The sequence below is a fragment of the Anarhichas minor genome, unplaced genomic scaffold (assembly GCF_050575085.1).
Source record: "Anarhichas minor isolate MPS153535 unplaced genomic scaffold, ASM5057508v1 ptg000040l, whole genome shotgun sequence".
NCBI lineage: Eukaryota > Metazoa > Chordata > Actinopteri > Perciformes > Anarhichadidae > Anarhichas > Anarhichas minor.
This window is the reverse complement of record NW_027466486.1, coordinates 4,933,047-4,954,855: the sequence shown is the minus strand read 5'-3', so window position 1 is coordinate 4,954,855 and position 21,809 is coordinate 4,933,047. Positions and strand designations below refer to the sequence as shown.

The following is a 21,809-nucleotide window of genomic DNA, read 5'->3' as shown; positions in this document are numbered from 1 at the left end:
CTGTGACTCTACTGTGAGAATAATTGACTGAAGATTTATTGCCATTTTATGGTACAAGATGAAGTGAATGAGTCTTTTACAGGGCTAATCCTTCAGTGCATTTAAAGTGTTTTCAAGAGACTTTACTTCTGTTTTTACTTTCAATTTGATTTATGTGAAGCCCCCCCCCCCCCCCCTCTCTCTTTTCCCCTCTCACTTCTTCAGTGGTTACAGAAAAGCAGCTTAACTTCCTGCTCCGCATCTCACGCACAGAGAATCTCTCTACGAATAGAGATCTGTGTATCAAATGCCTATATGTAGAAGCGAGAACAGGCCACATGCTACTTCCTGTCTTCAACTTGCACACACAATCCGACTCCTAGCTAAATCTATTTACTGAGCACCGAAGAGCTTTCATTTCCAGCTTCTTTATAACGTCGTATTTTTTAAATATTTGAAAGAAGCTATTCAGCATTATGGAGAACATTGGTTTGACCTACCAATCTTTTGGAGCTTTTTTTTTTTCTTTTTTTTTTTAATACAATAACTGAAATATTGAGGATAGTACAAGGTAATAAAGTCTGTGGAAACAACTCACGTTCTACCCATAAACACTCACCACAATGATACAAGACTAATAAAATGTGGTCGAGTGGAAAAGCTCTAATGGGGAACTGGGGCATTCACAGGAATAAACGGAAGGCTTTCTGGTCACTGTTGCAATGGAAACTTCTCGGGTGATTTGCTGCTTTGTACTGTATTAGTGACCCGATAGGTCAAGTTTGATTGCTAAGTACCCGGAACAGTCCATCAGAGTTGCTTAGGTAGGGCCTTTGGAGGGCCAAGAGCCTGACAGATTGTGCGTGGTGGTGCTCTCAGGGCCTTGTAGTCACTTCCTGAAAGGGGAACAATGAACTGACATTCTATCCTGCTTCCTTCTTCCTGGAAAAAAAAATAGAGCATAAAGAGTTATTAATAGCCCCCAGCTGGTAATGGTGGTCAGCAGCAGAGTGTGTTTGGCCCAGGGAGCCGGTGAGAGCCTTCAGAAAAGAATTGTCCTTTGTCCCTCTCTTTAAAAACTGCTCCTAGATCTCAGTGGAAAATGTCATGAGATCACGGAAAGAAGTAATTCTAAGAAGTTTAAAAAAGGAACAACTGCAGTCCTTGAACAAGCATCCAGCTACGCAACCATGTGACGTCAGTCAGACACCTCTGAACTTTGCGTTGTCTTTCAAATATTGTTGGGAGGAATAGTGGGAAAGCAATAAACTTCAGTTTTAATAAAAGTGGTCCTGTGATTCTGGGGCTTAGGGAGATATGGAAGGAAGGCACTGAAGCAGCTTATAGCATTGACATTTGAGCCGCCCTTATCCTCTCAACTGATTATAGTAGGGAACCTTTGCAATAAAATAAATGTATTGCCATCATCTCATTTCCAACTCTCAGAGAGATCTCACTTTAAAGGCCCTGGAGACCTATTTTCTCAATCAGCTTCTAATGAATGATGGGGTCCTGCATCAAAACATTTTCTGCAGTCTTTTATTCTGTGCTTTTCTCACTGGTTTGAAGTTTGGAAAAAGGTACTGTGACAAACATTCATGCACCAAACAGGACTTAGCAACATGTGAATCATAATGCAGTTGTGGGATATGTTGTCACTATAAAAAACTGCTAAGCTAACTCGCTACTGCCTTCAGTTGCATATTTACTGTATTTCATATTCAGTGAAATACAATGTATTTCATATTAAGTGTGGAATCTATCTCCTTATCTAACTCTCTGCAATAAAGCGAATGAGGACGTTTCCCGAAATATCCAACTATTAATAAATAACCCTTAAAGATGCTTTTCCCAATAACTTTGGATGATTTAGACATCGCTATTTTACGTTACACAAAACATGTTAAGATTTTAAATAAACTTTTCAGGGGTTTAATCTCATTTTGTGTGAACATGCCCTCATGTTTTTGTGATTTTCTGAGTGCAGATTTTAATCATTTTATCTTTTGTGTGAAAGATTTTTTTTTTTCCTATCAACCACTCTGCTGGTGGTCAGAGGTGACAGCATTCATTTTGCAAACAGTGGGATGAGTGAGAGTCACTCAGTGACATAGGGGAATGGAGTGTGTCTGGCACACCACTGTCGGCGTGAGACACAGTATCTTTAAAAGTGTGTGTGGGAGCGTGTGTGCCTAGCTATGTATTAAAACTGTTGTGAGAGCCCTCTGAGTGAAGTCACTGATAGCTCTTCTAGCTCATTCTTGGAATTCTTTCCAATGGAAACAATCCCATCGCTGATCCCACTGTGTCAGCAGACTCTGACCTGCCAGCCCCTGAGTTCTCCCTGACTCCCAACTATAGTCCACATTAACGCTGTTTCACAGTCACCCCCTCTACACACAAACTCACACCATGTACCCATTACATGACCCCTCCGTCTTCAATCTGGTATGTCATGAGGAGAGAAATAATGCTTATCCAGTGAACTCTACGTTCACTCCCCCTCTTCACTTTTTTTTTTCTCCAATGTCGTTGTTTTCTTGTTCTTTCTATTTTTCGCTCTCCCAGACCTTTATCCCATTCTGTTGTTTCAGCAAGTTTCCCATACTTACATGACAGTAGAAATGTACTCTGCATTCCCACAGTGCCGGTTATGTAAGTTAACATTTCATTATAAACAGCGCCCCTGTTCTTATAACCTTGCTATTTCAGTGCTGCAACCTTATTGTATAAGCCACCAAGGTTTATGTGTTTGTGCAAAGCTTGCAAAGGGGCACGTGTGCGTGGAGGTTTCATGTATAACCGTGTCTGTTATTATGATGAGTATGTGCGTAAGGGAAAGATTCTTTTCCCATGGTTCCTCAAGTGTGAGAAGAAAGTAGAGCTCTCAGGACATGAGGCAAAAACTCGAGCTAGTTATTTATAACCTGTCTGGAGACGGCCCACCAAGCGTAGACACATATCTGGCACTGTCAACAAGGGAAGAGCTAGAATAAGATACGCTGAGAGGCACACAACAAGGAGGGAAGATAAAAGGTGACGGGGTCAGGGAAGGAAAATTATGGATGTCGAGGAGGTAAAAGAACTGCATGAAATGGATATATCACAGGTTAGAGACCGGTCGTCTCTCTTGGTGGCCAACTTAGATAACACTTGAGATGAGATAAGGCTAAATGCAACCATAGCAAAAATGACACTTGGGAACTTGCTTAGTGTCACTACCCTCATAAAATTTAACAAGTGTACTTTCCATATGACACTACAAACAGTATGGATGGAATGAAATGGAAAAAGAGAAATGCATGAGACCTCTAGAAGTCACTTTGTTGCAATCTGTCGTTTTCCAGAATCTGGTTTAAGTTGATGTTTTTAGGACTTTTTAGCTTTATTGCCCAGTTTAAAACATTTATTATAAAAGTAATCAAATGTAATAAGTTAATTGCTTTTCCCAAAGTAATTAAAATAGCTACATTACATAAATTTTAACAGCGTAACTAGTGATCTTCTTCCCAACACTGGCCATGCGATACACCAATCGAGAACAGAGGACCGCAAAGTAGTGATTGCTATTCAAAACAAAGCCTCTACAACATCCAAATTAATCAGAGTCAAGCATACTCCAGACTCTGCCAAACTGCTGCACGTCAGCAGACCAGCCTTTGAAAACAACACATATTTGGACAGACAAGTCTCAGCACCCAGGGACCTATTCTCTATTTAACAGGGTGATGTAGGGTGCATCTCCATCTCATCCTCAAGCCTTTAAAGCTGTGATCAATACAAGTCTGCTGGCGTCCACACTATACTGTAGTTGTGTGTTAACATGCTAAGCCACCGGCCGCTGCTCTTCTATAGGCTGTTGTTGATATAATAGACATCTTATGACCCTGCCACTTTAATCCTTTATTGCTTAGAGACCACGATGGAAAAATGGAGAAAAGAAAGAGGAAATAGGATCAAGACGGAGATAGCACAGAGAAATCAAGATGCAAAACTGGAATTACAGTGTCGTGTTACAGGTGTGAGGTCGGGACATGTTTTAAATGTGAAGAGGAAGTGAGGTGAAAGAGAAGAAGACTCAAGCTAAATCATCCTTGTCCCCTCTTTGAACTACCACCAAAGCACAAGAGGTCACTAAAGGCAAGAATGTTTAAAAAAAACAAACTAGAAGAGTTTGTTCCCCAATAAAGCCTTGTTAAAGTGCTATCAATATACTCCATTAACAGCAAAACAAAACATAGTGTACAATGCCTGAAACATGAATTAATGTTGCTGGTTATCTGCTGCATGTCTTACCTCCCATGTCGCTTTTATCAGCAAACACAGCTTAAGTGTACATGTTTTATGTTTTTAATGGATTAAAACGTCTGTGATTCTTACCAGAGGGCTTAGATATTAGGAATTCTCAAAGGGAATATGATTAGGAGTACCTGATCGAATTGCTTTTGCTAAATTATCTTGGACAAGCGTCATTAATCATGTGAACGTGCTTTTCTTTTGAAGGTGAGTTGGCACTAAACCGAAAAAATGAGAGCTTGTTTCAAAGCAAAGTTTTTCCGTTCCCCTTTTGAAGTGATGCGTTGACCCTTGAGAAGTTTATACTGACAAAGCTATACAGTTCACTCAGTCTCTCAGATAGAGTGCATGCCATAGGGAGCAGGTCATGGAAAAGTCTTGAGTTTGACTAAGTGTACTCTCTCTTTTACCTTGTCTGTCAGTCTGACTCAACCTCACACACATGCACACACACACACACACACACACACACACACACGAGAAAATGTGCATGCTCGGATACGCTCAGAAACATTGACCAATCTACGCACACACACATCTCTGACTGCTGAGGTAATTTGTAACAGTAGAACACCTCATAACTGCGGGTAAAAGAAACAAATGACACATGCTAGGATTTATACTACTTTAAAAGGCATTGTTGGGGGGACTCAGTCGAGAAGTATATCATCAATACCACGCTTGAGATTTGAATGAGATCTGACATATTATAAACATGGGGATCTCGAGGAAGTACACCGCAATGTGAGCGATACCTCTTGAGCTCGGAGAAGGGGATTATTGAGAACAACAATGATTACAAAAGTGGGCATACCTTTCCTTTCATTTGAGGGAACCTATGCAGAGGTTACATTTCCAGAAATTAAGTAGGCTATCAGGTAGAGTCTGTTGAAACAATGTGAAGACTTCTGGGTATTTACTCTTAAACACTCCAACGAAAGGGCATGAAAGATTAACTTCTCAGTGTGTTGTAAACTATTCATGTTCATTGTTAAGATGTATTAATAGAGGAAGAAGAAGAAGAAGAAGAAGTTACTGTCAAGTAAGTTACTGTCAAGACGTTACTGTCAAGAAGAAGAAGAAGAAGAAGAAGAAGAAGAAGTTACTGTCAAGTAAGTTACTGTCAAGAAGTTACTGTCAAGAAGAAGAAGAAGAAGAAGCTTCTTTATTAATCCTGCAAGGGGAAATTCAATTTGTTTTATAATTAAAAGAATGATATTTTGATAAGGTATTCCGATAATTCTTTTTTTTTTAATTCTCACCTGATTATGAATGTTAACGCTAATTCAAATGACGCTGCTGATTAACTGTATTAATACATTTTTGGGGTATTGCCAACTTAATCTCGATGTCTAGGTACAATTTTGAGGAACTTGTTCTCGAGTATTGTCATTTTATGCTACTTTATTCTTCTACTCTACTATATTTTGAGGAAAAATATTGTAGTTTTTACTTAACTACAATTATTTGACAGCTATGGTTAAACGTTACTTTGAAGATTATGATCAGATTCTAAAATATGACGCAACATTACAGATTGAACTATACAAACAATATAAAGTAGCTACAAATAGCTCCACCTCCGCCAGCTATAACATTAAAAATCCTGCTCGGCATTAATACAACTGATGTTATTATAAGGAAATAATATGACAATAATAATAATACAACACTCACAGGACCCTTTTCCCCAATACAAGACTTTATCAATACTTTAACTTTGGCACGGTTGAAGTGCATGACTTTTATTTATGATCGAGTATGTTTACATTGTGGTATTACAATTTTACATTGTTAAAGATATGAATAGGCCTACTTCCACCACTACTGGGACTTACAGTAGCACGGCCTACCTCTCTTCCTTTGCACCTCCTGCAAAGACCTTGAGTGAAGGTAGTTTGACTGCAGCTTAAAATATAACTAATACCAACAACCATAGTCACAATCAACATGTGAAATATTCATAGTATTCACCTTAGCCAAGTTTGCTCCACATGCTGCAGTTTACTGTCATCTCCTCGACGAATGTAGCTTGCAGAAACAGCACCCCCTGTTGGTGTGTGGGTGTAAGGACAGGTGAGAGGTAACAAGTTGAAAGGTCGTGTTAGCAAGACGGTAAGGCGGCTACACTTTTGCTGCAGTCATACTAAGTAAAGGCAATTAAAGAAAGCGAATTTTTCCGTGTGCTAATAACTTGCGAAAAACGAATCGGTTGGGAAACGGTTCCAACAGGCGTCAGCTTTGAGGATCAGTAACGCGTATAAGCGGTGCTCGCTTGTTAGCTAACGTTAGCAGGCTGCTAGCTGGCTTGCTAAGTTACTATGTCGCAACAAAGTGCTTGGACTTATTGGAGCTAACATAGCTAGCTCACCTAACTGAAATTTACTTTGATTCTGGAGGAAAAAAAGAAAGGTGGGTATTTTGTCACCATACGGTGTGTAATATATATATTAGACAGTAGTCAGCCCTGTTAACAGGAGCAGGTTAACTATGGCTAACAGGGGCTAGCCTATGTTTCATGTTAGATTTAGTGAATTAGCATTCATGTTGTTTTACCCACTGTCATAACGGAAACTATTCCATCAGCCATCTAGTACGAGTCCACAGAATCCTCACCATTGTTTGTGTTAAGTTATAGGGTTGTCACTTATTTGCATGTAACGCTGGGGTTAAGTAATTATTTACGAAGCAACGTGCTAACCGAAGGGATTATTATTTACAGACGGAAACACGACACATCTAGTGTCGGGCCTGCTTGTGTAATTGAAGCACTTATTTTAACGTTAACTCGTGTAGTCTTTCTGGTTTAAGTCGTTATTGTCATGGTTGTTGGTGTCAGTGGATCTATTGCATTTGTTTCCCCACCTGTGTGCAAATAGTATGCATACACAACACATATCAGCCACACACAACCTGCCTGTGAGGGCTGCTTGAAAGTGGTTGGACACTCACACAGTGAGTTTCTATAGAAAAGGTACTCCAGAAAACCAGTCCAATTCCAGTAAGATATTGACCAGTAATTTACATTATTTGTTGTTCTGCCATTCAGGCTGTCTGCTTGTCAAAGGATATCAAAAATGTATGGAAGGATTTTTGGAAATTTGGTTGATATTGAGACATTTTATTATATACACACACATATATACTACGTGAATAAATCATATCAATTTCTAATATGAGGGATAGGGACAATGTTTGTGGATATCACAGCAAGTTGGAGCGTTGGCCAGTTCTGGAGGAGGTTATGTTGCTCTCCAAGTAGACCTGCACTTAGTATTTGCAATTAATTTTGCAGCATTATCTTTTCCATTCTTCCCCTCACTCTCTTTTGTTCTATGTCTCTTTGTTAACACACACACACCACTCAAGCTCATTGTTTAGCCCAGACATGCTTGACCTCTTCACTCTGCTCTTCTCTGTTGGGATGTCTGGTCTTGGCTTAAAGTAAGGAATGCAAAATGATTGCCTGAGAAGTCAGACTTGGACTATGAGGAGTATGCTTTGCATTGCGTGTGGTGGTGGTGTGTTTGGGCAAGTGCTTTCAGGATCATTGCTATCTTGATTTAAACAAATGTTAAACCAGCCCAAATGGATGGGACTAAATCAAACCACAGGTGGTGCTTGTTTGGAGTATGGAAACAAAAAGTGTTTCCGTGGATGCCTTAAAATACATGGTGTTATGTCCCAGGTGTCCACGCCGAGTGGAAGAAAAACATGTTTATTTAACACCTAAATGTTCATAGTTCCATTCACTTTTCACATCACTGGCTGCAGGTGTGTCGTGCCTTTTTTGCTGTATGTATGAATAGGCTTGTCAGCTTGTTCCAGGAGCCACCCAAGGGTGTACTTTTTGTGTGTGTGTGGGGACATGGCCTAATTGTGCTGAGCGAGTGTGTTTTCTCACCTCTCTCGTGCCTCACAATTTTTCCGTTGTTAAAACCAGTAACCCATAAACCCTTATTGCCATTATAATCATGCGCGCAAACACACTTGCATATTTTTAAATGCACCTTCAGCCACTTTGGTTGCTGCTGTGAGACTTGCTGAGTCATGGTGTGGACGAGGGCAAGGTGATGGGAGTGTTGGGGCCAGGTAGTTCAAACTATAATTGAAGTGGAAAGTGTGAACCGCAGGTCATATGTAAGGGAAGAAAACACCTGTTGAATGAAAATGGCTCCCTGTTGCACCAGCTCAGACTCCCTGCATCAGCAAGGCCAGGGCTCAATCAAATTAAGACTCGCTGTATTTCCACTTTTAACCATTTTATCTCCGAGGACGTTCTAATTTACTTGCTTTAGTGCTTAGTTTAATTTGAGTTAATGTCATTGTGTGGTTCGGTTGTTTGTCTGAACTTGCATGCCATTGTCAGCAATATTCTGCTTATTTAATTACACAAACTAGATCCAACTTACATAGACAGACACTTTTTGTTTTGTTTTTCAGTTTATTTACTCAGCCCTTCATTACAGGTGTCTCAGCATGTAGCAAGTGCAGCACATCAAATCATTTGACATTAATTGACTTCCTCGAGAGCAATTTGACTTGGTTCCTTAGACTGTTATTCATCCACTAGCCCCAGTTTTTAACATTTTGATTTGACTGCATGGAAATAGTATTTCTGGGCACTTAAGTCGACTTTGTGTAGAGGCTATTTGGACTTTTTTTAAAGGTCGCGCACACCAACAAAGTAACTGGAGTTCTCGGGTGTGGTGGGGCCACACTAGGAATTTCATCAGCTCACAAGAGTCTATGCACTAATGAGGTACAACTAAACAGGTGCATCAAAATGAGCAGGAGAAAGAGGGACACTTTAGCCGAGCACACAGTCCTGAGAGGTCTAATTAGGCTAAACAAGTGGAAACACCTGTGTATACCATACGTAGGACACGTTCCATTACCATTGGAAACTGAAGTGGTCACCACTGATGTCATTGAAATGACAAGGGACTCCCATTGGCATGTCCAGATGAGCCCCTTTAAACTTATCTGGGTATGTCATGGACAACTGAAGATCTTGTTACCTGGTTTTGGATTTCAGAAGGCTCATTACAGGCTCAGTTCACTTCCCTCCGGCATCTAATGACCCGGTGGTGCTTCTGCCATGTTGCAGCTTCTGTTGAGATCACGCTTAACTATTCTTAGTTTATTCTACGTAAATGGTTTCAATTTACGTTCAGTCTAGAGCATCGGTGTCTATGCTGTTTGTTTTTATTTCAAACCAGTTGCCACATTAGCTGTCTTAAAATGACCTAGTATTGCCTACACCTGTGTGAATCATGAGGATAATTATCAAACCAAGAGATGAAATCAAAGCACAGCAAAGTTTAAGCTTTATCATTTCAATTATAACTTCTTTTTTTTTTGTTGTAATTAATTCCACTCATAATATCAGGGTAGATGGCGCTCAGAGATAACCGTCATAGCGTCGGGTGCATTCAATGTATTTAGCAACTTCTTTATGGAAAAATATTGAATACTGTCCTGCTTTTTTTTAATCCGCATTATTGCCTACAATGGCCGAGTAACCCACAGACATTGAAGGGATAGCCACCACGGTGCAGCAAAGTAGTCCAGTTACACCTAAAAGTTATTAAAAAGATTATACATGGATATAGCTGGGATATATTTTCATTTTAGGAACGTGAGAAAATGTTCCTCAAAGTTTAAATGCCACTGAACATAATTTGGAAGCCACAGCCACACTTGATTTACTGACCATGCAGCCAGTGTTTGTCACCCTCAGTCAGAGAGGTTCCCCTATTTACATTCCACCCTCGGTATGTGTGCCCTGGACCTTCCACTGTTTGTGGGGAATGACACCAGAGGAACAACAGAACAGCATTCTTTGCTATTGATGAGACTATTGATAGTCCAATGTGTGTCATGTTACAGAGCTGCTCCCCTTCAGCTGCTTTCCACAGTGGAAATCCAAGTCGGGAATGAATTCCATGAATGTCATCATTTTTTTACATAGTCAGCTCAAACTGATGACTCGCTCGTGAGCTTCTATCCAGGTTAATCTCGTCTCCTTCCTCTCCCCACAGATGGCTGTGTCGGTGCGAGGCCTGTACTTTGTGGTGACCCTGTTTTTGGGCAGTTTCTTCGGAAGCGTCTTCATGCTGGGTCCAGTTCTGCCTCTCATGCTGCTGTCCCCCGCTTGGTACCGCTGGATCACTGATCGCATCGTCGCTACCTGGCTCACCCTGCCTGTGGTGTGTACGCCAGCTTATTCTTTACTTAGCCCACTAATGTGCCGGCCAGATGGTCCTAAGTCGACCGTGTTTGACACACACTCATGGTCGTCTGTTTCATCTCAGTTGTTGTTTTTGCCACCTTATGTAACCAGATTTTCATTTTTATCATAAGTACACGTCATTTATTTAGATTGCCCCTTGAGAACAATTATGCAAAACTTGTTTATAGTGACCCCATAAATTGAAGGCATTATTTATGTATTTTTGTCCTCACTTTTGTCTCTCTTAAATCTATCTTACCACCTTTACTCTTCCCAGTCCCTCCTCTCTCCCTCTACATCCTTTTTCAATGACCATTTGTGTCTCCCCTCGATCATCCACCTCTCCATTTTCCTCCCTCTCCCTGCCCTTTCCATTCTTCCCTCTCTTGTACTTCTTCCTCTTCTTCGTCTTCCCTCCGTCCCGGTGTCTCTCCCCTCTGCAGTCGTTGCTAGAGCTGGTGTTTGGGGTGAAGGTGGTGATCACGGGTGACGGCTTTGTTCCGGGTGAGCGCAGTGTGATCATCATGAACCACCGCACCCGACTGGACTGGATGTTTCTCTGGTGTTGTCTGCTCAGGTACAGCTACCTTCGTATGGAGAAGATCTGCCTCAAGGCCGCCCTGAAAGCTGTGCCTGGCTTTGGTGGGTATACAGTGGGGTCCTGTGAAAAGACGCTGGTTTGAGAGCAGTACATTACGAATTTTGGTTGGGGGAAATTATTCTGGGAAATATAACCCTGACTCTGCCTGCTTTTGAAAACGTTCTCCCGAATCAGTTGAGCTTGAGAAGTAATCAATTACACAATTTGTCTGTGTTTTCCAGGCTGGGCTATGCAGGTGGCCTGCTTCATCTTTATTCAGCGCCGTTGGGAGGACGACAAGAAGCACATGGAGAACATGCTGGACTACTTCTGCGACATCAGAGAGCCCCTGCAGCTGCTAATGTTCCCGGAGGGCACAGACCTCACCGGTAATGTAATAAACAATGCAACACGCCATCCATTCAGGGGACAGTTTGCCCACATTTTCAGTTGTTCTTTCTCCGAATACGTTACCCACCGACCAGTTTCCAGAGCTCAGTTTGGCCCTACACCTGTCTAATACCTCTGCACTGACACTGTTATTCAGACACAGTTTCCAAGTCATAAGGCAGAGCGAAATCCCTCGACACACACAAACACACACACACACACACACACACACACACACACCCCATACAGTCCTTTCTGCAAGAATGCTCTGATCTCTCGACGCAAGCTCCAGCGACACCGGTGTCTAAAGCCCTGTCAGACCACCACTAAGCCAATCAAAGTCCCCGAGTAGCTTTACTGAGGGAAGCTTAACTTCCCTTGACATGCCATGATGTCATGAGGGGGTCCAGTGAAGTTGCATCATAATTGGCCAGCAGATTTAGGGCTTTAAAGAGCGCTTCACTTTTGGTGTTGCGTTCGTTCCTGCCCGTGCACAGACGTGTGCATTTAAGCCTCTTAAACCTCGAGGCTTAATCTGACGCAAACAAGGGGACGTATACAGCATGTAGTGACGTCGAAGTTATCCTGTTTGTTTTTTTTTACTCGCGGTAACACACAGACCTCCATCTACAGGATCGGTTTCGGAGTGCACTTACTCTTACTGTAAGCCGCTCTAAACATGTCCATGACCCCCTTTTTGAAGCGTGTCCAGCTTGTGTGAATTGAATGAGCGACTGTATAAGAACGACGAGTCACGGCTTCGGGCAGAGCCCTGATCACCATAAATCTGTCCAGAGTCCTTTTTGTCCCACGAGCCGGCCGGAAGGAGCTACTTGTTGCATAACATAATGAGTCATGATATAGTTTCCATGTTCCTGAGGAATGTTAATAAATAATCATCTTTCCTGTGTTTATATCCCCCGCTGGTTTTTACAAATGTGTAAGCGTTTGTCACTGATCGATGTATTTTGTGAATGTGGAACATTATTATTCGTTTAACTGCTATTTTTATGACGCCATACTTTGATTTTTGCTGTTGTATCTCTTGTCAGCCAAGTTTGGCTTTTTGTGATAATGATACCTTACACACGTATCATATTTATTTCATATTTTACGGCATATTCAGTGATCATTTCACAATAAAAATTTGATTGTAAGGCCACTCTGTATGTCAGCAGCTGTTAGGTACAAAGTGTAAATGAATCCAAATTGACACATTGGATGTAGATACATTGCATGTGATAATTTTAGTTATTAGAAAATGGAAATTCCATTTTCAGTTGTGCTTTAAAATAAGTAAACAGCTACATAAGGGTATCTTTTTGATTTACAACGTAATCCAGTGATTTCCGTTGCCAGAGGTTTATTGTGTATGTGTGTGTCTCTTGCAGAGAATACGCGAGCAAAGAGTGACGTGTTCGCTGCCGAAAACAACCTGCCGAAATTCGAGTACGTGCTGCATCCCCGCAGCACTGGATTCACCTTCATCGTGGACCGACTCCGAAAAGGTTCGGGCCATTTCTGAAACCATGAAATGTCTATATTAAATACGAAAAACCATCTGCTCGTAATGCAGATGTTGTTGTTAGTTGGCAGTCGAACGGCAGCATTTTTTCGTCAATTGGCACTATTTATTCGCAGTCATGATGATCAGCAAAACCACGGGAAAATGAGCTGATATCATGATGATTGCAGTTAATCCACTGACGCAGCTTGTTTGGGCGGACTCACACTTGTTATTCTTCGGTCTCACAGGCCTGTGCTTCATCCTCATGCCAGCCATTACAACACCCGAGAGAATCTCATGTTTCCCTATGAGCTAATTGTGGCAGTCCTCCAGAGTTCTTAAACACCAGCTCTGGTTCTGCCGTCTCATCCCCCGACCTGCTGAACAGGTGTTGTGAATCAGCGTGATGTCGCCAGGCTAATTCTGCCCTCCCCGGTCTCTGTACCGCTGACGGACACGCTGTGCACGTTGCCTTTTGTCCGAGTCCACGGTGCCCCTCACAGCTCTATTTTTGATAGAGCTGTGAGGTGAGCCGGGCTGTACAGGAGCAGGCGCTGGCAGGTGTCGTCCTGTCCACTTGATATTTCATTCAGCTCTATACGTGCGTCGTAAGGGCACTGCGGATCAGTGACGACGGTATAAAGCTCGCGCTAGTTTTGAGGGCCGAGAGGAGATGAAGCTCTAAGCCCCGGGATAATTAGAGGTACATGTGTAATGGAGCTCAGGGCTGGGATTTTGAAGGGTGCATAAAACAGTTCCAATAACCGGTGTGGATGTGGGCAAAGGGATAATATTAAGTTTCCCTGCAGTTTCATGTCGGGAGGAGTGTAGTTTACAGTAAGCTGGGACTGTTAAGGAGTTTTTTTGTTTTTTACTTTTGCAGTGTAGTTCAATGACTTGTTTTGTTGTTCCTTCGATCATTTATAACTGCATCCCTTTTTTCTAGGAGATAACCTGGATGCTGTCCATGATATTACAGTGGCCTACCCCAAGAACATCCCTCAGACAGAGCGCCACCTCATCCTGGGACTTTTCCCCCGTGAGATCCACTTCCACGTCCGCCGCTACCCGGTGACTTCCCTGCCCGCCTCGTCCTCCGACCTGGAGTCCTGGTGTCGCGAGCGCTGGGCCGAGAAAGAAAGCCGACTGCGGGACTTCTACTCGGGCCAGCACCGGGGCTTCGATAGGGACGGCGTTGTGCTCGTGCCACCTTGTAAGACGGAGCTGCGAGTGTCTCTGATCAAAGCGGCCTCGCTGCTCTACTGGACTAGCTTCATTGCTCTGTGCTTCACCGGCCTGTGGCTGTGGGCTCCAGTCAGGCTCTACTTCCTGGTCATGGTGGGAGTGTATACGGCCCAGCAGAAGCTGGTCGGCGGGGTGGAGCTGCTGGAGTTGGCCTGCCATCGCTACTGGAAGACGATGGCCGCCACTGTGGATGAGAAGAGTAAGGTGCAGGCTGGGAAGATGCAGTGAGGATGGAAGACACACTGACTTTGACTGGACAATGATACGTTTCCACCTACACTCCGCAAGGACACTGAGGACTCGGTTGTCTTGGCCTGTTCAGTCCAGAGGGCAAGAGGATCCTGATGAGGGACCCGATGCTCCACGCCTTAGAAACGGGAGCCGTGAGTTAACTTCCTCACGGTGTGCATGACTTCAGTGGTGAGAGCGTACCTTTCTGTCGAAGAGGAATGTTATTTACATTTATCTGTGTTGGATTCAAGGAGTCCATCACACATACTGTGTCACTTGCCCTTTGTACGTCTCTCCTCGTAGGAACGCTGTTGTTTAGCTTGCTCTTGCTGCATTTTATTAGTTTATGGTGTTGGTGTTTTATTGTACTTGTTTGTTCAGAACCTCTGTGTCGACATGCGTCATGAAACAATGCGGTTAGTATTCCTTATACTGTTGCCATGTCTTTGAAACTCGTTTTATTGTTCGCTATGTTGCCCTTGGTTTTATATCCGTGTCATAAATTATGGAGCAGAGCCATAGTACAGCGCAGCTGTACATAGGATGACTTGACTCTAACCCATATTCAAATCAGCACTGCAGTGAGCTGGATTAGACAGACGGGACTAGTTAAATGAATCCGTTTCATTTACTAGTCTCTAGCGAGGAAAGAAAAGGATTGATCTAATTCCCAGAGAATTACAAAGGAATATACAGGTATATATGTGTACCATTGTTTACCTTTTGTGGGTCTAATTACCCTTTTATACACATTTGGGAATGAAGTGTTCCCCGTTAGTCATTATAGATAACTTGTGTGACGATGTTTTATTACTGTAAAGGTCTCGAAACATAAACTATGTTATTCTCTTTGTTCGCTCAAGTAGCTTTTGCACATAAAAGCCAAAAGGTGAGAAAAGCAGACGTGATTTTAAAAAGGAAACTAAATCAGAATGTAGTCTGTGTTGTTAGGAAACCCTGTTAGGGGACCCTCGCCCAGCCATGAGGTAACATCCACTCATCACGATCAGAGATCTGACTGAGACCTTCTGTCTGTAGAAGCAGATGAGCTTTGTGCCCTTTTCTGGGACTGGAGGGGGCTGCCTTTTAGAGGCAGGATGTGGGTGGTTGTGCTGTGGTGGAAGAATGTCCTGTTGGGACAACATTGCCCCTCCATGTGCAGGGTGGCATGGAGGACCAGACTTGGAGTGGAAAACTGGCCACTGAACTCGACCTAATCCAAAAAAGCCCTGTAATGCCCACCTCTGCCCGTGTCCCTCTGTAGAGGGCTGGCATTGATGCGCCTGCTAAACTCGATTAGCAAGTGACAGCTGAGAAAGCCGCTCCAATTGTGCCAAAAAAGGACAGAAATTGAAAGAAGATTGGAGCGGCGCTTCAGCCACACTTATAACCACTGGCTCTCCTTGCCACTCAATACCATGGGAGTCTGAAAACTTGTGTGTCTCAGACAGTCTCCAGCACTTTCTGTAACACTGCGACACCCATTTGTCTTTGACTGAATCATCTTTTTTTGTTGTTGTTGTTGATATGAATCAGAAGCTCCTGTAGTTCATGTGTAAAGAGGCTACGTCCAGTCACTGTGATCCAGCTGCGTTAACACTTTTTACCATCAGCATGTAGTAGTTTACCAAACATGGTCCTATATCCGTCTCATCAACTCCTGAACCAGCCACAATCTCCACGTATTACTCTGTAACCGTCTTCTGTTGCTCATTTTACAATCACTCGCTGATGCTGGACCTCTTCAAAAGTCACTGTCCTCAGGTAAACAAGAGTCCGTCCCTTACAAGAGGAAATGCATATAGAAATAAATATACTATATCAACTCATGTTTCCAGTCGTTCTTTCGAGTTTCGTTGCCAACCTGTGAAATGTCTACTACTGATTGTACGACTAGTGACGCTTGTATCTTTTGATTAATGGTGTAATAGCTCACGTCTTTAGATTGACGGTAACATCGGCTGACATTGCAGACGTTATAGTGTGACGTAGGAAGCGTGACGGTGCACTAATTTATTCATCGTTCCACTCATGTAGAACATTTCCATCACCCTGATGTTTTTTTTTTAGTTGCTGCAGAGCGTCTTGTGTATTGTCTGGGCAGCCCCTTTGATCTAGAATGTACTATAACGATCCCCACACTGCAGTGAATGAGTCAACAGGACCTTGAATGCTCATGTTACACAACACTGGGGCCGCAGTTTGCGCGCACACACACATTCTGGTCTACTGTAGACGACCAAAAAGGTCAGGAGCTTTTGAAGGTGAAGTGCAGTCGCCATAGAAACCACTGTTGACTCCCCTGTCTCCTAGCAACGGGATGTAGAGTGATGTCAATGGAAAGCGTGCTATTTTCTCCTGCTGACGGAATGATGTCACTCTGTGTGTGTGTGTGTGTGCGCGTGTGTGTGAGAACAGAGAGTGGTGGAAAGATGGAAGTTTATTTCTATATGCTCTCCTGTGTGTGTGTGTGTGTGTGTGTGTGTGTGAGCGGGGGGTGGGGGGGTGGTGATGCTGACATCCCATAGAATCAGAGACAAAAGGCAGAGGGTGAACTAAAATAGCTGTCCAAGGGTGATGAATCACGGGCCAATTAAGGGTGCAATTATGCTCCTGGTGCTTTTGTTTTTAGTTTTTTGGCCTCCAAATCATCATCCGCATCTGAATATAACTTTTAAATTAGCTCTGAAGATGGATGACAGACACGTGAGAGCATCACTTCACTAGTGTGTCTTTTGTTTTTCCTGTTTTTAGATTTGGTCCTAAAAGAGTAACTAAATAGGTGTCTCTAGGAAGCCTTGAGGAAAACTCAATGCCCTGCCCAAGAGCACTGTGGAAGTGTCTGAGGTGTAGTGGGAAAAATAGCCGTCTCTGTGAACACACCTAAAGACTATCTGAGTTTGGGCCAGATCGCATGCAGACTAATAGGATCAACAAGGCAGTGTAATTATCTTATCTGGCCCGGTGGCTTTTTCAATAAAGAGAGCGGATAATCCTGAGGTTACACGAGGACAAAGTCAAAGACTATCAATTATATAGCAGGACAGTGAGTTCTGTGGTGGTGCCTCATAAAAACACCAATCTCACCGGGCTGTTAATGCGGTGAATGCAAAATTACCTTTTTTTTGTGTTCAAAAGCCTTAATTAATATCGGTCTGAGCTGAGTCAAGTGCTGCTTAGTGCAGGGCGCCCTGAGGAGTGACTGCAGGAAAAAACACAGACACACTAAAGAAAGAAGCCTTCCAACAGGATCAGAGCTATAAATAACTCTACGGCAGCGCTGCAATATCAGTGGGTGGATTAGGAGAGAACTGTCACTGCCTATTTATAAGCCCAATGCAGTCAAAACTCATCGTGGGTGATTCATGGCGAGTACTGAAAAGGTGGGAGGAAAATTTAATTCACAAGTTTAGATGTAGTCTATTTTTTTTTTCCATAAATATTTGCTTTCTTCTCTCCGTATTTGGCTGTGTTAGGAATTAATCTTCCTTCCGCTACACTGAGTAATATATCCGACAGGTTTTCCAGACTGCAGTGAAGCTCCACAGACCCCGACAAGCAGGCTTACGTCAGAGGCAGGTAAGGCATGCATCACGCATCGTGGGGGAAAATGTCTTCAGAGATAATCCTGTCTCAGTGTCCTGCTGCCACCTACAGGTCAACACATCCCTTTATGGATATGTATGAACATGACTGTCAAACAATAAATCTGCTTATTTGAGCACCAGGTTAAAGCCACATTTTGAAATCTAAAATGCAAACATCTTAAGGACGAAGTGAAAAAAGAGGAGTATAAAAATGTAATTTGTCATTATAGCCATGTATTCACACTTTAATTATTATACTTGCTGACAAAAATAAATGTTCTAAACTATAAATCAAGCATAAATAAGACAAAGAAATGCCAACAAGACATGTTTATTTAGAAATCACATCAGAGAAAACTTTGCTATAGTCATTCAAGAAACCTTTTTTTCTCTCAATCAATACAGAAAATATACAATAAGATAAATGTATCAGTCAATAAAATAATCATACAGAGTAAAGCAAATAAAAACAATGGCCTATCAATAAAATGATGACAATATTCTGTCACGGCCATTGACTTTACACTGCGTGGACTTTGGGGATATGGATACTGTCAGTGTCATTTGTTTTGTAGAACGGCCGGAGCAGTCTGGTAGCGCCTGCAGGCATGCACACTCTGAAATGGCACAACACAACCCACTCCAAAAATAACCTAAAATGTCAGGGACATCGAGATCTTTTTGTTTTGTTACAATTTGACATTTTCATTGAAATCTCCACAGGACACTGATATAAAAACGGAGGCTCTGGCATAGTCGAAAGGACAAAGACTCAACTTTAAAGACTAGAACTCTATTAAAGCTCACTCGGCTTTGTGTTGTAAGAAACAAGTCATCTTATGACCAAATGTGCCCAAAGCCCGGGACTATAAAAGATGGAGGATGGGTCACTATCCTGAAAGTAGTTCAACAATGAAAACTGTTTAAGTATGTGGAGTACAGTCAACCTAAGGCTGGATTTAAACATATTTTCAGTGTGTCGTTTCCAACATTGTAACGTATTAACTGGTAAGAGAATGTCTGCTGTTGGTTATGAACTTGTCTCTCATTGTCTCCCAGCACTGACCACTCTCAAACGCTTGCCTGACCCATCCTCTCATAACCGTGTCCTTTAAGGGGCAGGCACCCAGAGAATGTCTCCATCACGTCTTAAGACCCACTCCTCTTCCGCCACACTGAAGAAACATGGCTGCAAGGTGCACGCTCTTCACAAGTCACCAAAGCAACACGTCGCCCCTTCACACAGCACACCACACCACACAGACACAGAATCCACGGTCACACGACAACTGTAGGACAACTGAATTAAACTGTAGGATGAATTTTCACCACGTTGTGCTGTTCAGGAGATCACCACCACACTATTAATGGGATACTTAACGCCCCTTTGTGTACATTTTAAGAATGCAACGTCAATCCAAAGAAATGCACATCATGTGAGCCACGTCTAAATAAAGTTCCCGTCATGGTCAAACACAATGTATACTTAAATATGACATCATTCTTTGTGGGGTGAAGCCAAAACGTTGCTGACCACTAAGTCTGCAGGTGGTGGTGTGCAGCACAAGGGGACACAAGGAGAGGGATAGGAGGACGCGGGAGTGAGCTTCAAGGTAATCCACGGTTAGCGGCTCATGAGTTGTCTGAAGGGACGTGCTCCTCGAAGCCCTCGCTCTCCCTAACCAGCGCCCTCTCCAGGATGACGCGTCCCTCCTTGTAGCGCTGACTGTCCTCAGTAGCGAACTCGTAGATCCAACCCAACTTGCTGTTGCAGTTCTTGCAGCTGACGTCCCTCACCATGTGTCTGCCGGTGAGCATCACTCTGTCCTGCACCTCGCTGTACTGGAGGTTCACCACCTGTGGAGTCGAGACACAAGCGCACACATTTTGAACTAGATGCTGAATCGGTGTGCCCCGTTTTTATTTAGGAGTAAACGTTGGACGTGTTATGCCGCTATTGTCTCTGTACCTTGTTGAAGAGGAAAGCTCTGCCCGTGGCTCCCGTGAAGCGCGTTGAGATGAGCTCAGACCTGTTGGTCAGGATGGTGTCACAGTTGGCGCAGGAGAAGAGGCGAGTTCCACCGATGTGGTCCAAGAAGATGCGTCCCATCGTCAAACCTCTGGGAGTGACTGGCCGAAGGCTAAAACAAGACAGAAAAAAGAGCAAACTGTGTATTGTTGGAAAGTTTAAATTAAATAGGACTGGACTATAAACAGTAACACTTTACAATATAATACCCTATGGTTACCCTATGGTAGGCACTATAAAAAGGTGAACTCTGAGAGGTTTTTCCATCACGTTTATAATGTGGTGGCTACTCCTTTAACACAGTGAGGCTATTATGGGCTATGTTGTAAATCAATGAGCAGTTTGTGACTGTTTTATGGTCACACTGGATTTTCAAGTCTTTAAGTCATCCAGGCCGTGGTATATCTAGAAAGAGTCAAAGGTAACTGCACTTGCTTCATGTAACCACAATGAAATAAGGACCAAGTGGTTTCTGTTTAGTTTCGCTTGTATGCCTCAACTCTGTTCTCATTGGGGTGATTGTTTGTTTCTTAAATTAGCATTATTTTCAATGACTCTCCAGAAAATGTACTATATTGTGTGATACATATCTATCATTAAGTTGTATGTTACTTTAATTACGGCTTCTTACCTTTTCAATTTCGTTTTAGTGGCACAAAATGTCCCCACCAGCGATAATGTCACCGATGTTTCAGGTATATTTTAGACGCACATCTGTTGTTTTTACCGTCGTCGTCGCGGCGGCTTTGTTGTTCTTTTTCAGCTGTTCCTGTCTCCGAGCTAGTATCAACATCCGGTCATGACGTCAGTCTGTGCTGCAGCGGGTGCTCCACTAGGAGTCAGCAGAGAGGTTAAAAAAAACCTTCACGTGAGCGTTGCAAATATGTTCAATGAAGTATATAGGTACTAGTCTACTAGATATATTTCACCCTGTGTTGAAAAAAAAAATATGCAAACATTTTTACCAGCAAAATCTTTAAATGTACCAATAGTTTTACCTAGACACTGGCCATCGTTAACGTTATTAGTAACACCTGTGCTTGTCTAAAAAAAGTTTTAAAAAGACCCCAGAGTTAACGGGACATCTCCAGCAAGTATGGGCTGGATCCTGGAAGATCTTAGCTTATCTTCTCATTGCACAGCTCCTGTCTTCCTCTGTTGCTCTGCTTCCAGCCTGCAGCGCTGCTTCCAGTGCAGCTTGTTTTAAGTAGAGCTTTTATCCAATCAGATTCAGCCTCTATTTCTCTATGTAAGGGGAGAGCCCTGATGCCCGCTAGAGAGCCTTTGCAGTTCAAGTAAATGGGGACGATATTGTTGATTGTCATAGTCTTCAACCAATCAGATCTTTAGTTTGACATGTTGGGCGTATTCTTTGACGTGCCAGTGGCACCAAGGTAGCCTTCTATGTACTTAACGTGCGCCGTGATTGGTCAGTGGGCCAGCACGTGACTAGTGTGAAATTTAAGGAAGCTGGCAGAAGTTAGTTGGAGTAGTAAGAGTTCAAATTGAAAGATATGGAAGAAATAACATTTTTAGGGTTTTGCGTGGTGTAGTTTATTTATTTTTATGAACAGTGTTCCTGGCTGACTGGGAATGCGTTTCATTTTAACCGAGCGTCTTGGTGTTTGGAGCTATGCTATGCTAACCTGAGGACGCCATAGCACGGCAGGACACTACTGTGCTTTTGAAAATTGTGAGGGATTTAAGTTTTAAAGCGCTCCTAATTATGG

At 42.8% G+C, this 21,809-nt stretch overlaps 2 protein-coding genes across 6 annotated transcripts; one reads left to right on the top strand and one right to left on the bottom strand.

Moving 5' to 3' along the window:
• Positions 1 to 6,345: 6,345 nt before the first annotated feature.
• lclat1 (lysocardiolipin acyltransferase 1) lies at positions 6,346 to 16,288 on the top strand. 4 transcript variants are annotated; one of them, XM_076107821.1, is made up of 6 exons: positions 6,346 to 6,390; positions 10,320 to 10,487; positions 10,954 to 11,152; positions 11,333 to 11,479; positions 12,872 to 12,988; positions 13,934 to 16,288. In XM_076107821.1, the coding sequence occupies exons 2-6, from the start codon at positions 10,320 to 10,322 to the stop codon at positions 14,458 to 14,460; spliced, it is 1,158 nt and encodes a 385-aa protein (XP_075963936.1). In that variant the 5' UTR covers positions 6,346 to 6,390; the 3' UTR covers positions 14,461 to 16,288. The 4 variants fall into 4 exon arrangements, with proteins under 4 accessions (XP_075963936.1, XP_075963935.1, XP_075963937.1 ...); XM_076107820.1 differs by having other exon boundaries at positions 6,347 to 6,687; XM_076107822.1 differs by lacking the exon at positions 6,346 to 6,390 and having other exon boundaries at positions 10,348 to 10,487; positions 10,788 to 11,152.
• Positions 16,289 to 18,365: 2,077 nt separating this feature from the next.
• Positions 18,366 to 20,869, bottom strand: LOC142968372 (protein yippee-like 5). 2 transcript variants are annotated; one of them, XM_076108206.1, is made up of 3 exons: positions 20,711 to 20,869; positions 20,020 to 20,191; positions 18,366 to 19,907 (listed from the first exon to the last, which is right to left on the bottom strand). In XM_076108206.1, exons 2-3 carry the CDS (start codon positions 20,158 to 20,160, stop codon positions 19,683 to 19,685), a joined length of 366 nt encoding a protein of 121 aa, XP_075964321.1. In that variant the 5' UTR covers positions 20,161 to 20,191; positions 20,711 to 20,869; the 3' UTR covers positions 18,366 to 19,682. The 2 variants fall into 2 exon arrangements, with proteins under 2 accessions (XP_075964321.1, XP_075964322.1); XM_076108207.1 differs by having other exon boundaries at positions 20,807 to 20,843.
• Positions 20,870 to 21,809: the final 940 nt, after the last annotated feature.